This window comes from Budorcas taxicolor, chromosome 5 (assembly GCF_023091745.1).
Source record: "Budorcas taxicolor isolate Tak-1 chromosome 5, Takin1.1, whole genome shotgun sequence".
Taxonomy (NCBI): Eukaryota; Metazoa; Chordata; class Mammalia; order Artiodactyla; family Bovidae; genus Budorcas; species Budorcas taxicolor.
Genome location: NC_068914.1, coordinates 32,034,881 through 32,048,516, shown reverse-complemented (window position 1 = coordinate 32,048,516; position 13,636 = coordinate 32,034,881). Strand labels below are relative to the sequence as shown.

General features: G+C 52.7%; 1 protein-coding gene and 1 long non-coding RNA gene across 3 annotated transcripts in view; one reads left to right on the top strand and one right to left on the bottom strand.

Annotated features, from left to right (window-relative positions):
* RET (ret proto-oncogene) overlaps positions 1-13,255 on the top strand; it is a 52,933-nt gene extending 39,678 nt beyond the window's left edge. Inside the window, exons 12-20 of one of the 2 annotated variants that reach the window (XM_052641348.1) lie at positions 251-398; positions 1,813-1,920; positions 3,094-3,308; positions 3,391-3,513; positions 5,606-5,676; positions 6,968-7,105; positions 8,159-8,258; positions 9,731-9,878; positions 11,206-13,255. In XM_052641348.1, the coding sequence (XP_052497308.1) occupies positions 251-398; positions 1,813-1,920; positions 3,094-3,308; positions 3,391-3,513; positions 5,606-5,676; positions 6,968-7,105; positions 8,159-8,258; positions 9,731-9,878; positions 11,206-11,363 (1,209 nt within the window). In that variant the 3' untranslated portion in view covers positions 11,364-13,255. Of the gene's footprint in view, positions 1-250; positions 399-1,812; positions 1,921-3,093; positions 3,309-3,390; positions 3,514-5,605; positions 5,677-6,967; positions 7,106-8,158; positions 8,259-9,730; positions 10,572-11,205 lie in introns of those variants that run through there. The other variant, XM_052641350.1, reaches the window with a different exon arrangement.
* On the bottom strand, positions 6,522-12,340 carry LOC128048897 (uncharacterized). Its single transcript, XR_008199410.1, has 4 exons — positions 12,143-12,340; positions 9,170-10,901; positions 8,143-8,231; positions 6,522-7,250 (listed from the first exon to the last, which is right to left on the bottom strand). It is a non-coding gene; the product is annotated as an uncharacterized LOC128048897 (long non-coding RNA).
* Positions 13,256-13,636: the final 381 nt, after the last annotated feature.

Genomic DNA, 13,636 nt, shown 5'->3' with positions numbered 1-13,636 from the left:
GGGCATCTACAGTAGGTGGAGGCCAGTGAGGGTATGAGCATACGGAGTCCAGCCGGTCTGTGGCAACAGCTGCCTTCCTGTGGGGGGACGCATCTTGTCATCACCTCAGGGTTTGACTGTGGGGTCTTGCCCTTGGACATGGTGACTGTCACCTCTCTGCATACTGGAGCTTGTCCACCGGCTCTTGCCTTCTTCCTTTCCTCTTAACTTCATCATCTCTCTTCTCTCTCTTCCTTCACACCCAATGTAGGAGGATCCCAAGTGGGAATTCCCACGGAAGAACTTGGTGCTTGGAAAAACTCTGGGAGAAGGCGAATTTGGAAAAGTGGTCAAGGCCACAGCCTTCCGGCTGAAAGGCAAAGCGGGGTACACGACTGTGGCTGTGAAGATGCTGAAAGGTACCTGACCGGGTAGTACAGAGGGGGCTCTGCCACTCACACCTGCGGGGGCCCCAGCGGGTGGATGAAGCCCTGGTGACAGCCAGGACTCTGGCAGTCAGCCTGCTGCTCCCGAAGAACCAATCCCCCACCCCTGCTCTTGAGCGGCTGCAGTCTAGGGACCCCCACCATGGATGATGTGGGCTGGTGTGGTCCCTGGAGAAGTGGGGTAAGACAGTCCTCCCTTGAAAGCTTCCAGAGCCATGCTGCTTCTGCATCCATGTTGGGTAAAGATCGGAGTTTAAATTAAAAGCCCTTTAGTTCAAAACTGACAGCTCTCCCCACCCCAGTCTGCCCCATTCATTCCTTTCGCCAAGCGTCCACTGAAGTCCTGGTGAAGAGACCACTCGTAAGGACTGGCCCCTGCCCCCAGGGCCCTGCCTTGCCCAGTCCCCCCCGGCCCTTAGCGGGCCAGCACTGCCCCAGTCTTGCCACAAGCTGGGTATCCTCACTGCTGCTTCTCAGCAGGGACTGGGTAGACGGTCCTCTGCCATGGCCCAGCTCTGGCTCAGCTGGACCAACTGAGGGCCCAGTGGCCATGTGGTGGGCACATTTTGGGCTAATGCACACTGATCTTCAGCAGTCAGGGAGCCACGCAGTGCTGGGTACCTCTGTGTACTTACCCAAGCCCTCAGACTGGGGTCACCCCTTGCCTATGAGACCCCAGGCCCTAAGAGGGCACAGTGAGACTGGCCCTGGGTCACCCATGTGTGGTCCAAAGGGTTCCAATACCCCATCTCCCAGCTGTCATATTTCCAGACAAGTCTACAGCCAGAGGCAGTGGCAGACCTGGGCAGTAGGATGTGGGGCATGACCCAGGAGGATGGTTTGGCCAGGAGACCTCCACACCCAAGCTCCTGAGTACAACTCTCTCTGCCCTTGGGACTCACGTGCTCAATGTGGCGAGAGGACTTCTGTGAAGTCTCACTGCCTTCACCTTTCTCCAGGGCCTCACACACCCCCATTGCCAAGTGCTTGCTCAGCAGGTGTTTGGGGACACCAGGGAGTCCCTTTACCTCCCCAGAAGGGTTAATGGAGGGTTATCTTTGTGCACCTCTGTCTTTGAGAGATGGTGATTGCAGGGAAATAATGCCATTTGCGTGCACAGCCCAGCCCAGAAGGCTTTCCATGGAAAGATCTGCTCACATGAAAGTGCGCTCCTCCAGTTCTTACTCCCTGGAGGCACTTGAGGCCCCTGTTGACCCTCCATGGGCTGAGAGTAGCCCCAAGCAGTGAAGTCCTGGCAGGCCTCAGTCTGAACCTGGGTGGGATGTCTGGGAAGGAGACAAGTCTGTGTAGACCCCTCGTGTGCGTCTGTGACCCAGCAACGTGGTAGCAGGGGCTTTGCGACCGGCTTTGTTTCTGTGCGTTTCAGAGAATGCCTCCCCAAGCGAGCTGCGGGACCTGCTATCAGAGTTCAACCTCCTGAAGCAGGTCAACCACCCGCAAGTCATCAAGCTGTACGGGGCCTGCAGCCAGGATGGTAAGAGCGGCCGGGGACTAGCAGCTGCCCGGGCACAGGCCAGGGGCTCCGGGCCGCTCCATTCTGGATTCTCCCCCTTCCCCATCCTTTTCTTCTCTGGCCCGTCCTCTCTCTTCTTGGAAGCATGGCTCTGACTCTGGCCCTTGCCTGGAACTTGGGTGTCAGTGGACCGTGAGGGGTGCCACAGGAGTGTTCCTGGGCTTTCCAGAGCTGCCATGTCTCTGGCGACATCCTGGTTGTCAGCACCCCGCCCCAGGCCGAGCCCCTAAGACAGGGAAGTCCAGAGATGAGCAGTGTCTCCTGGGTACCTACTTAGATATGCCATAACCTCCAGGTGATCTCAGCCCCACCCCAGCCTCGGGTGGCAAAGGCAGCGGCAGCATCACCATTGTTCACATAAGAGCATCTTGCTCTATTGGTCTTCCAAAACTGCTTTGCCACCCTGGGGGCCTCCCACTTTGTGTGTGTGGGGGTGTGAGGGAGATGGGAGGCCAACAGGGAGAGAGCAGCAGGGACACCAGTCAGCACCAGTAGCGCTCAGGGCCGGGCCTTGGGCAGGACTGCGGCCCAAGAGCAGGCAGGGCAGGGAGAGGGTGGCCATGGACAGTCCAGAACCTCTGCCTCCATCAGCTGTGCCCAGGCAATACTGTGGCAAGACCAGGGGTACAGAAAGACCTGACATCTGAGCAACAGCGGTTATCTCCCAGGGCAGCTCCAAATGCAGTGACTGCTTGCCCTGGGCACCCAGGAAAGAGGTTGTGGTCAACCGTCCAGGCAGCTGGCTTTGGAATCCGAAGCCCCTGCAAGATGGAGGAGCTTCCCAAGTGGCACTAGTAATAAAGAACCTGCCTGCCAGTGCAGGAGGCATTAAAGACTTGGGTTCAATCCCTGGGTCGGGAAGATCCCTCGGGAGGGACATGGCAACCCGCTCCACTATTCTTGCCTGCAAAATTCCATGGACGAGGAACCTGGCAGGCTATAGCCTGTAGGTCACACAGAGTCAGACACAGCTGAAGCAACATAGCACTGCAAGGTGGAGAGCAGAGAGATGTGAGAGTGAGCCAGGGCTTGAGTCCTCAGGCTGCCGGGAGCGATTGCCCCATGCTGGCCCAACTCCCGCCTGCCCAGGGCCACCTAGGCAGCCAGTCCACGTACCTACCGCTCTGCCCCCAGGGCCACTGCTCCTCATCGTGGAGTATGCCAAGTACGGCTCCCTGCGGGGCTTCCTCCGAGAGAGCCGCAAGGCGGGGCCTGGCTACGTGGGCAGCGGGGGCAGCCGCAACTCCAGTTACCTGGACAACCCGGAGGAGCGGGCCCTGACCATGGGCGACCTCATCTCCTTTGCCTGGCAGATCTCACGAGGGATGCAGTACCTGGCTGAGATGAAGGTGCGTGCCACCCCAGCCCCGCGCCCCCTCTGCCAGCCATGGGCCCAGGTTTCAGGGGTCCCTGCTGTTGTCTTCCCCACAGCTCGTCCATCGGGACTTGGCAGCCAGAAACGTCCTGGTAGCTGAAGGCCGCAGGATGAAGATCTCAGATTTTGGTCTGTCCCGAGATGTTTATGAAGAGGACTCCTATGTGAAGAGGAGCAAGGTACCAGGTCCTGGGGTGTGTTGGCCTGAGGGCAGAGGGCAGTAGTCAGGGTGCCCACAGAGTGGGGACAGATTTTGATCTGAAGAAGATCAAGCAGGTTTTTAGAGTGTAAACTTCGAGTCCTCATCCCCGAACTCATCCCTAGTCCTGGGCCCACAGAGACCCAGAGCAGGACTCAGTCCTGAGCCTGTTCCTTCTCTTCCTCACAGCCACACGTGCTGTTTCAGAGCTGCCTGCTGGGGAGCGGGGTTCCTGTAGCTTCTCGCTTTTCATCACTATCACTTCTAAAGGTCACCTACCACTGCAGAAATAAGTCTTCTTGTCTGCAGTTGTTCCTCTCACTGCTGCAGAGTGAAGGTCACTGTTTTATTCTCTGTATCCTTCGCTTGGGGAAAAAAAATGAATTAAACCCAAGCTTGCTAGTCATTCTTCACAGAAGGCATGAACCACTTTACAACAGGGTATGCTCCTGGTCCAAGGGCCTAGGAAGTGCTAAGTGAGTTTGGAAGGCGATCAGGAGGGTCCTGGAGACAAAGTCCGGAGTCACAGGGTAGAGATTTGGGAAGCTTTTTCCAAGTCACTGAAACAGGTGGTTTGGGGCCCTTCTTGGGAAACCTGGTTCCCTGGTGTGGTCCCCTTCCCTGTGACATTGGTCTTGACCCTCTTGGTGCTGTTATCCTCTCAGCCCCTCTCCAGTAGCCCCTCTGTGACAGACTAGACAGGGCAGATCACAGGCCCCCTCAAAACACACAGCTAAGCTGGCGTTCAGAACAGATGTTGCTCAAAAAGAAAAACAGAAAACCACGACACAGTTCAGCTTTGCTCTGAGGGACAAGAGAAGCCCAGGTGCTCCCGGGGCTGTGAGGATGATGTTTGATTTCTTGTAGGGTTTCCATTGTGACAGCACGTCTTAGAAGTGCTGAAGGGGAAGTGGAGAGGGGTGCTCCGTACCCCGTGGAGGGGGGTGGATGGAACTTCTTGTTGATGCACTGGTCCTCGGGAAGGCCCTGTGTCACCCAGCAAGGAAGCACAAGGTGCCCAGGCTCGGCCCCTGAGAGCACAGCCTGCGGGAGGCGTTGTTAGAAACACACACCCTCGAAGCAGTCACACCTCACGTAGGGTATGAATCCTAAGTAGTACTTTTTTAAAAAAGGAATTATAATAAATGCATTAAAATCCAAAGCAAATGCCTTTTTTTTAAATTGATTTGTGCCTTGAGGCTGACCTATTTGTTGTTGTTTAATTGATCAGTCACCTCCAACTCTTTGCAACCCATGGACTGTAACCCCGCAGGATCCTCTGTCCGTGGAATTCTCCAGGCAAGAATACTGGAGTGGGTTGCCATTTCCTCCCCCAGGGGATTTTTCTGACCCACGGATCAAACCCGCATGTCCTGCACTGCAGGTGGATTCTTTACCACTGAGCCACCGGGAAAGCCACCTGATCTATTTGTACCAAAAAGCTCTTTCTTAAGTTGCACTAGAAAGGATTTGTTAGGTTGAACCCCAGCCTCTCCACGGTGGAGGGCAGTCTTCCAGAGGGTGCTAAAAGGGCCCTGGGATAAAACAAGCAGGAAAAACCAGACTCAAGACACTCACACGGATTTCTTCCCTCAGAGCTTCTCAGAAGGGCCTTTAGTGTGCTCGTTTGTGTCAGAAATCCCCAAGATGGAAACACTGGATGTCGGTTTCCCAAACTCCTTCACCCTCAGATATCAGGGGAGATCTTGATGGAAGTGCTTCTAGCCTACGCACTGGGCAGCACTCAGGGTGTCCCTGATCTCCCCAGAAGTGGCCACAGTAGGGCCTGGCTTGCACTCAGCATCAATTCCTTGGGAAGTGGTGCGTGACCAGCACACCTTGTATAGCTGTGGGCAGGCCGACTGACTCCCTCTGGTGTCTCAGCCAAGCCTAGGAAGGTGGGGCTGGGACTCCAGCCCCTGTGAGGCTGTGCTGCTGGTCTGGACCCAGGAACACACTACAGTCATCACTCAGCGTCCCCTCAGAGCTGAAAGAGCCTGAGACATGCCCCCCTACACCAGATCCCCAGATCTCAGAGCAACGTTAATGCCTTTCTCTCACTCCCTCCTTAGGGTCGGATCCCAGTCAAGTGGATGGCCATCGAGTCCCTCTTCGATCATATCTACACCACCCAGAGTGATGTGTGAGTCTGGATGTCCTTTCCTGGGGTGGAGGTTACACGTATGCACCTGTCTGGGCAGCTCCCCTGGGGAACAGAGCTGCCCTGAGTGCCTGTCAGCTCATTCCAACCATCCAGAGTGACCTCCCCAAACTGGGGGCTGCAGGTGGGGGAGCTTTGTGTACTCACACAGCAGATGGCAAGGGCGCAGGCGGTAGTTCTGAGTGCCACTGCATGAGGGCGTGAGCCATGGCTGCAGACCCCCTCGCCTCCCCCGCCTCCCCTGCCCTCTCTTTGGACATCTCAGTGACACACAGTCCCAGCCAAACAGTTCCCTCTCTGTGGGCCTGAGTATGAGCTGGCTTCAAGCAGGTCCCCGGGGACTGGTCCCCACCCAGAGACAGGTTTAGGGTGGGGTGACCTTGAGTGGGTTTCCGGTCTCCTAAACTGCTCCAAGACCAAAACTCAGTCTTCCAAGCCCAACTACATTCTCGATTGTTTTCAAAACCACAACAGACTTGTTTCCAACTGTTCTGCTGTAAACAGCCTTGCATATTTTGAATAAGGTAGGCTGTGAAAAAGCAATTCTTAAACAGTTTTAACAACTGTGTTCTGATTACCAAGTTGACTGTAAAACAACTGGAAATGCAGAGGAAAGCAGAATGAAGAGACCAAAAGTCACTGGGACCCCACCATCCCTAAATAGCTAGGGCCAGCTCTCACAGGCCTTGCCTAGAGTTGTCTGTGGCATGCAGGTATATATTCGTAATTACTGTAAGTGGGCTTGTGTGATCCTGCTGTTTTGTGATATGATTTTGTCCCCACTTCACAGTAAATTTTCCCTCACAGTTAGGTATTTTCCCGTTGCAGTGTTTTTTCCTTTTAACATCTTATGAAAATTTCCAAGTACACAGAAAAAGTGAAGGGGTTTTGCAGAGTGCGCCCAGTGTCCCATGGCCTTGGTTCCACCTGCTTTTCACTGCGCTCATTTGCATTCCCTGTGCCGTCTCTGATGCTACAGAGCTTCACCTCAGGGGTCAGCCACCTGCCCCTTCTGGGTGTGGGGGCTGAGCTTGGGCAGCAGCTTGTCAGGGGGTCAGGGTGGGGCAGGCAGACACCTGGTCCCACCTCCATTCCACTTCCATCTGTCTGGTCAGCCTGGGCTGTCTGGTCAGCCCAGGCTGAAACCGTGGGCACTTGGACCGATCTCTGTACAAGGAACTCGGGTCCTGTTGCTGCGCAGGAGAACGATATCTGGGGTGCTGAGGGTGCCACAGACCCAGTGAAGCCACTCATTGGCCCTCTGGTTCCGCAGGTGGTCTTTTGGCGTCCTCCTGTGGGAGATTGTGACCCTGGGCGGCAACCCCTACCCTGGGATTCCTCCAGAGCGGCTCTTCAACCTTCTGAAGACAGGCTACCGGATGGAGAGGCCGGACAACTGCAGCGAGGAGATGTGAGCACGCTTTCTCTGGTCCAGCCTCCCGAGACACTGACGCTCCGGGCTTTGGCAGGGTGGGGTCATGTGCACTCATCCTTTTCCGCTGCTGGGCAGCCCTGGGTGCCAGCCCCAGGTGAACTGGGCAGCTGGAAGCGACAGGCTGAGACAAAGGCACAGATGACAGAGAACCACTCTTGGGCATGATGGCAGATGCTGGGGACCCAGATTCCACTGGGGGCTGGGTGGGCTTCCTGGGGGGACTTACAAGTCTGAGGGGGGGCAGGACCCCAGGAGAGGTGGTGGAAGGATGAAGGGGTGCTTCAGACTGAGGGAGCAGCCTCAGTCCAAGGCTGAAGACCTATCCCAGGGTGCTTGGGGAGGGGCAGGTAATTCAGAATGGCTCCAGGGGTGCATATAGGGGAGCACCCAAGTGGAGACACCAAGGCAGGCCAAGAGCAGGCAGGTGGCGCCTGGACTTCAGCTCAAGGGCACCAGAACCTTCTCATCAAATGGTGGTTCCATCAGATGATCCTTGGAGGACAGGTTGAGCACATATGAGAGTGGGTCGTCCGTGGGCAAAAACACTGGTCCATTCATTCTACAAGGGCTGTCATGCACCTGCCACGTGCCTGGCTCGGGGCTGTGGGAGTGTAAGGGTGAGTAGGCGCTGCTTCCCTGGGCACCCTGGACTGGCAGGCACAGGCCCAGCACTCCCCCACAGGGTGGCCCCTGCAGTCCTGCCAGAGCCCCAGGGGAAGAGGGAGGTGCAAGACAGAGTGCTTGGCAGGTGTTTGTGTTCATACCCAGTTCATTCTTCGTAAGAGTTTGAAGGACTCATTTCTGCGTTAGCTGCCATAGCGAGCATGGCTGGACCACAGCGCCAGATACTGAGCCTCTGCTGACCCATCATACCCTAGCCCAGCTCAGAGGAGGATGTCAGTGACACAGGAACAGCCTTGGGGTTTGGGAACAGAGCCTCTGGCGCCCAGGGCGCACTGTACTGGGTGTGGTGGTTGTGACTGGGCAGTCCTTGCTGGATTGCCATCACCCACCTGTTTGTCCCACCAGGTACAGTCTGATGCTGCAGTGCTGGAAGCAGGAACCAGACAAGAGGCCAGTGTTTGCCGACATCAGCAAAGACCTGGATAAGATGATGGTTAAGAGCAGAGTGAGTACCCAGAGCCAATCCCTGGTGCCACCTCCCTCTCCCCGGTTCGTGGAATTCCCAGTGCAAAGGCAGAGTGCGGCTGTGCAGAGTGAGATGGTCCTGTCATCTCCAGGTGCGGGGGTTGGGGTGGGGAGGGCATGAGCCTTTATCCTTAATCCAGGCCTCTTGGACCTCCAGGATTTTTACCTTGACACTTAGGAAGAGCCCTCCACAGACAGGGGTGGGAAGAAGATATTCCAAAGCCGAACAAAATTATTTCCAGTAATGGAGCTTGAAAAGTAGAGTTGGAATGAATGTGTCCTAAATTCAGATTCTATGAAGGGTCTGGCTAGAGGTGGAAAGTGAAGGGAGCAGTGGAAACTGTGACAAATAGCAGCCCACCAGCTGCCTCTGAAGGACCTCTCACCATAGACACATGTAACCTGTAGGGATATGAGTGCCAGCATGCCAGGGCTTTTGAATTTTCAGGGATGTTTATGTTTCCCAGTTTTTATAGCAATTTCCAAAAGCTCAGTGTGGGCCAACCAACGTATCTGTGTGCCTCCAGTTTACAACTCTATGTGATGGAGGAAGTCAATACAGTTTCCACTAATATTGATTGGGCAATGGGCTGCCTCCCGTATTCTGCCTTACATGCTGGGAATGCAAGTAAAGAAAATAGACACAGACCTTGCTTGCCCTCTGGTGGTTTCATCCTTATATTAACACAGTTACTAAAAGTTGACATTTCTCCAGACATGGAAAGCAAGATACATGGACTGGGCCCCTTGAAATAAAACCCAAACTCAGTGTATCGTTTGGGCAAATCCTATGATTCACCCTAAACAGAGGTAATAGCTGATGCCTACAGACAGCTTTCCTAGAACAGTGCTGAGAACCAGCCAGAAACACACTGAAAGCATTCTTGACACCTTTATCCAGAGCAGTGGGAAGTAGCTGGTCCTCACAAATCATCCTGCTTGGGAGCTGAACCCTCTAGCAGCGTCTTGTGCAAAACCCACACCGATGACTCAGATTTCTTGGTCCTGACTTGATGTTGGAGATAGCAGGAGTGCCTGGAGGGAAGCCAGAAAGTGTGGAGCAGATGGGGAATGTGTCTTGGCCTTCCCACATGAGTCACGGGGCTGCAATCCCAGAGCCTCAGGTTTTATAAACAGGCCTGTTCTCCTGTGCTGGGGCTGGTGCCCCCAGCGCTGCAGAGAGAGGACCAGGACAATGAATGAACACCTTTCTGCCTCCAAGGAGGTGATTCTCTGCCATGAGAACCACAGAGCAGGGCTGGACGAGGCAGAGGCTGAGGGAACTCAGCGCTGGCAACTCTGGCCAGGGGCTCAGATCTCGTGAGAGGTTGATAGGTGCAAGATGGGACTCGGCTGGGGCTTCTGCTCTCAGGCAGTGCGTGGGTGAGGGGTGGGGTGGGCGTGTCCAGCAGTGGCCCACTCCAGGGGTGACCAGCTCTCTCTCCCTTCCAGGACTACTTGGACCTGGCTGCGTCCACCCCATCCGACTCCCTGCTGTATGACGACGGCCTGTCGGAGGAGGAGACGCCCCTGGTGGACTGTAATAACGCTCCCCTCCCTCGCACCCTCCCCTCCACGTGGATTGAAAACAAACTCTATGGTAGAATTTCACATGCATTTACTAGATTCTAGCCACGTTGTTCCTGCTCTCTGCACTGTCCTTACTCTCTGTAATGCTTTTTAAGAGTATTTCTGGTTTGAATGAAACCAAAGTCGGCTCTGAACCTTTTTGTTTGTAAATGTCTGACTTTGCATCCGTTCACATTCAGGCATTTTTTTTTTTTTTAACAACTATGTTTTTTTTAAAGGATGTGAAAATATGTGTGATGACCACATTGCCCAGCAGCTTAAGATGATAGAGGAGAGGGTGGGGCAGAACTCTCAGGGGCTATTGAGAAATGATGACTCAGTCATTTCCGGGGTGGGGATTTAGTCATGGTACTTCTAATTTAACTACTGGGGTACATGTTCCTGACCTGGGGAGGCATTTAATCTAGCAAGGCGGAACCAGCACTACCCTGCCTGCACTGAGAACACAGCCAGCATCCCCCCAGGCTCTGTCTGGGTGAGTGGGGGTGGGGGGGCTTGGAGGCCACCCGGTGCTGGGGACCACCATTGCGGGGGGGGACACACACAGACTACTGTTTTCACATCCTTTGTATCACACACTGTCATGACAGTTGTCACTTATGAAGTCAGTGCTAAAAGCTGGAGCAAAATGCTTTTTGAAAGAACGTAGTCTGTGGTGCTGTGGTCTTGCAATGGACAGTAAATACGGTTCTTGCCAAAACTCCTTCTTCTGTCTTCAATACTTGAAATTTTTTTCCTGTTTCCTAACTTCATCATGGAGTGTTTTGAAATCTTGGAGTCTCAAGCTTTTTTCAGCTGAGGTTGTTCCTTTTGCATGCCTCCTGGGTCATTGATTCCTTGCTGGCTAGTGTTCCTTGCCATTTGTCCCGTCGACGCTGTGGGACTGGGCTGCGTGCACCCTTGATTTGGAAGATCCTCTCCTCTGTAGTAGGCTGGGATGGAAGACAAGTAGGCTCCTTTACGTTAGAGCACTTTTATAGAAGCTTCCTGCTGCAGTAAGCCAGGCAGTACCGCAGGGTTCTGATGCTTTATGCTGTCTTACAGAAAGAGTTAAACAGGTCACCAGAGATTGATCAGATTTGAGAGTCTGAAGCTTATAAAAGTCAAAATTGGTAGTTTCTGGTAAGCTACAGTTACCAAGAGAACATGTGATGTTCCCCCCTTCCCCCAAACATTACCCATGTTTTGGAAACCTGGAGCATGAAACCCTGCAGGCAGTTGGCCCAGAAACCAGAAGTTTGGTTTGAACCTCAAAGGGAGTTTTGCCAAGGCCTTACTGTCTGCACATGAAGTTTGGGTTCTTCAGCGCAGAACAAATGATCTGTTTTCATTTTTAGGCATGTCAGACCCGAACTGGCCTGAAGAGAGTCCTGTACCACTCACGAGAGCCGCTGGCACCAACATTGGGTGTCCGAGATATGCAAATGATAGTGTATATGCTAACTGGATGGTTTCACCCTCAGCAGCACAATTAATGGACGCATTTGATAGTTAACATTTCTTTGTGAAAAGTAATGGACTCGCGAGGGGAAGAAACATGCTGAGAACAGAAGGTCTGCCGGCCCCTACTTGCACATTTCACACTGGCTGGCGGTCTTGCCACCCAGCAGATGTAGCGCGCTGGACGGTGTAGGTGTTCCTCCTCCTTCAGCCCTCGGCAGCGCCCAGCCGGTGCATCCGTGGGCACCACGCACTCTGTGCTCACACGTATGGGCCCCTCACTCACTACCTGAACTGTTTGATTTTTTTCTGGTTGCCTCCAAACAAGGCCACATGATTTAAACATGAAGCACACACACCAAAAAAGGCAGCAGGGGAAAAAAAACCTGGCCCAGACGACCTGTCCTTGTTCAGAACAAGGGCCCGGCCAGGCCGCATAGGGATGTCAGCCCGACCAGGGCTGGAGGGGAAGAGGGGACTTTCTGGACAGGCCTCGCCGCAACCTTCAATATCCTGTGTTTTTTTTTTTTTTTTTTTTAATCATGTAACCTTTTCTTAGGAAGACATTTGATTCTTATTATGATTAAAATGATCCTTAGGTTTAGCACAACGAAGAGGCGTGATGCCACATTTAGTATGTAGGTAGGTGGTGTGAGGGGAGGGGGCTTTTAGGACACATTTGTCCACCTGGCTGAGAGATCACACCCCTGTGATGGAAAGTGTATGGAGGAGGGGGCCTTGGAGTGGAGTAGACTCATCTCCAAGGATTCTGACCACAGAGACTTGGCTGCCGCAAACTCCCCAGCCTCCCCAACCACAGCCTTCAGTACTCACCCATCCAGTGCCCCAAAGCAGCAGAGGCTCATCTCACACGTTTGTGGTTGGGACTCGGGCTCAGTCTCAGCTAGTTCGGTTAGAAGTAGGGTCGACAAGTGACCAAGGACTGTGACACCTCTGATGACAATTCTGATGGGGAAACGACAGGGTTTTGGCTCTTATAGAGCTTGTGTGAAAAGGTACGTGTCCACTCTTCCTGTGTTTGTAACGTAATGCTGCTATGGCAAGACATTTTTGTTTTTAGGTTCTGACCATGACTCACAAGCTTCTTGTCATTCTTCACTGCTTGTTTGTGGTCACAGACACTCAGCACTCCTCCCATCCTGCGGGGGTGGCTTTCGGGAAGTCCCGGGGGCTCTTCTTTCTGTCCCAATGCTGTCACTTTGCAGGAGAGGGTCAGTTACCAAAACACTGCCTGGTCTTTAAACTTAAAGCACTGTGAAAGAACTTAACGATGTCTCATGAAAATGCTGGATTTTACAGCCATTTCACCAAAGTGGTAAAGTGGTAAAATTATGGCATTTTTGTGGCCAAGAAGGCTTGGATGAGTTATGTGGAGGAGCCGTGTGTGTGTGTGTGTGTGTGTGTGTGTGTGTGTGTGTGTGTGTGTGTCTGTGCACCCCCAGGGAGAGCACTGGAAAAACACTTAACTGCAGATGTGACATGGCTTTAGTTTGGGCCATTGTTCAGACACACTGTGATAAGTTCTTTTACAGATACCTAGTCATGGTAGTAAACTTGTGGGTTTCAGATAAGCTTAATGATAGTCTTGTTAAATGCAGAAATAGGGAGAAACTTTCTCAAGTTATTAAAAATGCCTACTCAGTGTGAAGAGGCTGTAGCAAGTTTGTTCTCAGCAGAGGGAGAACTCCAAGTCTAACTGGCTGACCCAGTGGTGGGGAGTTAACCCTTGACTCATAACCTGATTGTCTGTTCCTGAGTTATCCAGGTATTCACACTTGTTAGTCTATTCAGACAATTTTCATATGCATATACACAGAAGTTACTAAGTATTTAAGGATTACTGAGTATTAAGTAACAATCTGTTTTAAAATCTGTTAAATCTATTTATGAAAGGTTATTAAATCATCCCGTGTCAATTTGCTTTTGTAGTCAAGGTGACTAAGAAAATCATTTCAGTTATGTAAATAAAATCATGTATTGTACAATGTGTAAACTTCTTTTCTCTTGTTAACTTTCTGGTTGGAAACATTAGGTTTCTGATTTTAAAGTTTCCATATAAGGAGTAAGATGTCACAAGGGGATCTATTGTGGTGACCACTGGGGAAGTAAGACTGATCGAAGGACTGTGGGGCCTCTTGGTGATGTTGTTGATTTGCCTTGTATGATATGTACACGAACAGCCACATTTATAGTAACTGTGAAAACTAAGCTTGTTCTGCCACTCAGAGGATTCCTTCCCTAAAACAGCAGCAGCCAATGTCGAGTTCAGGTATTTGCTCTTCTCTAGCAATTTGCTGTTTGCTTCTT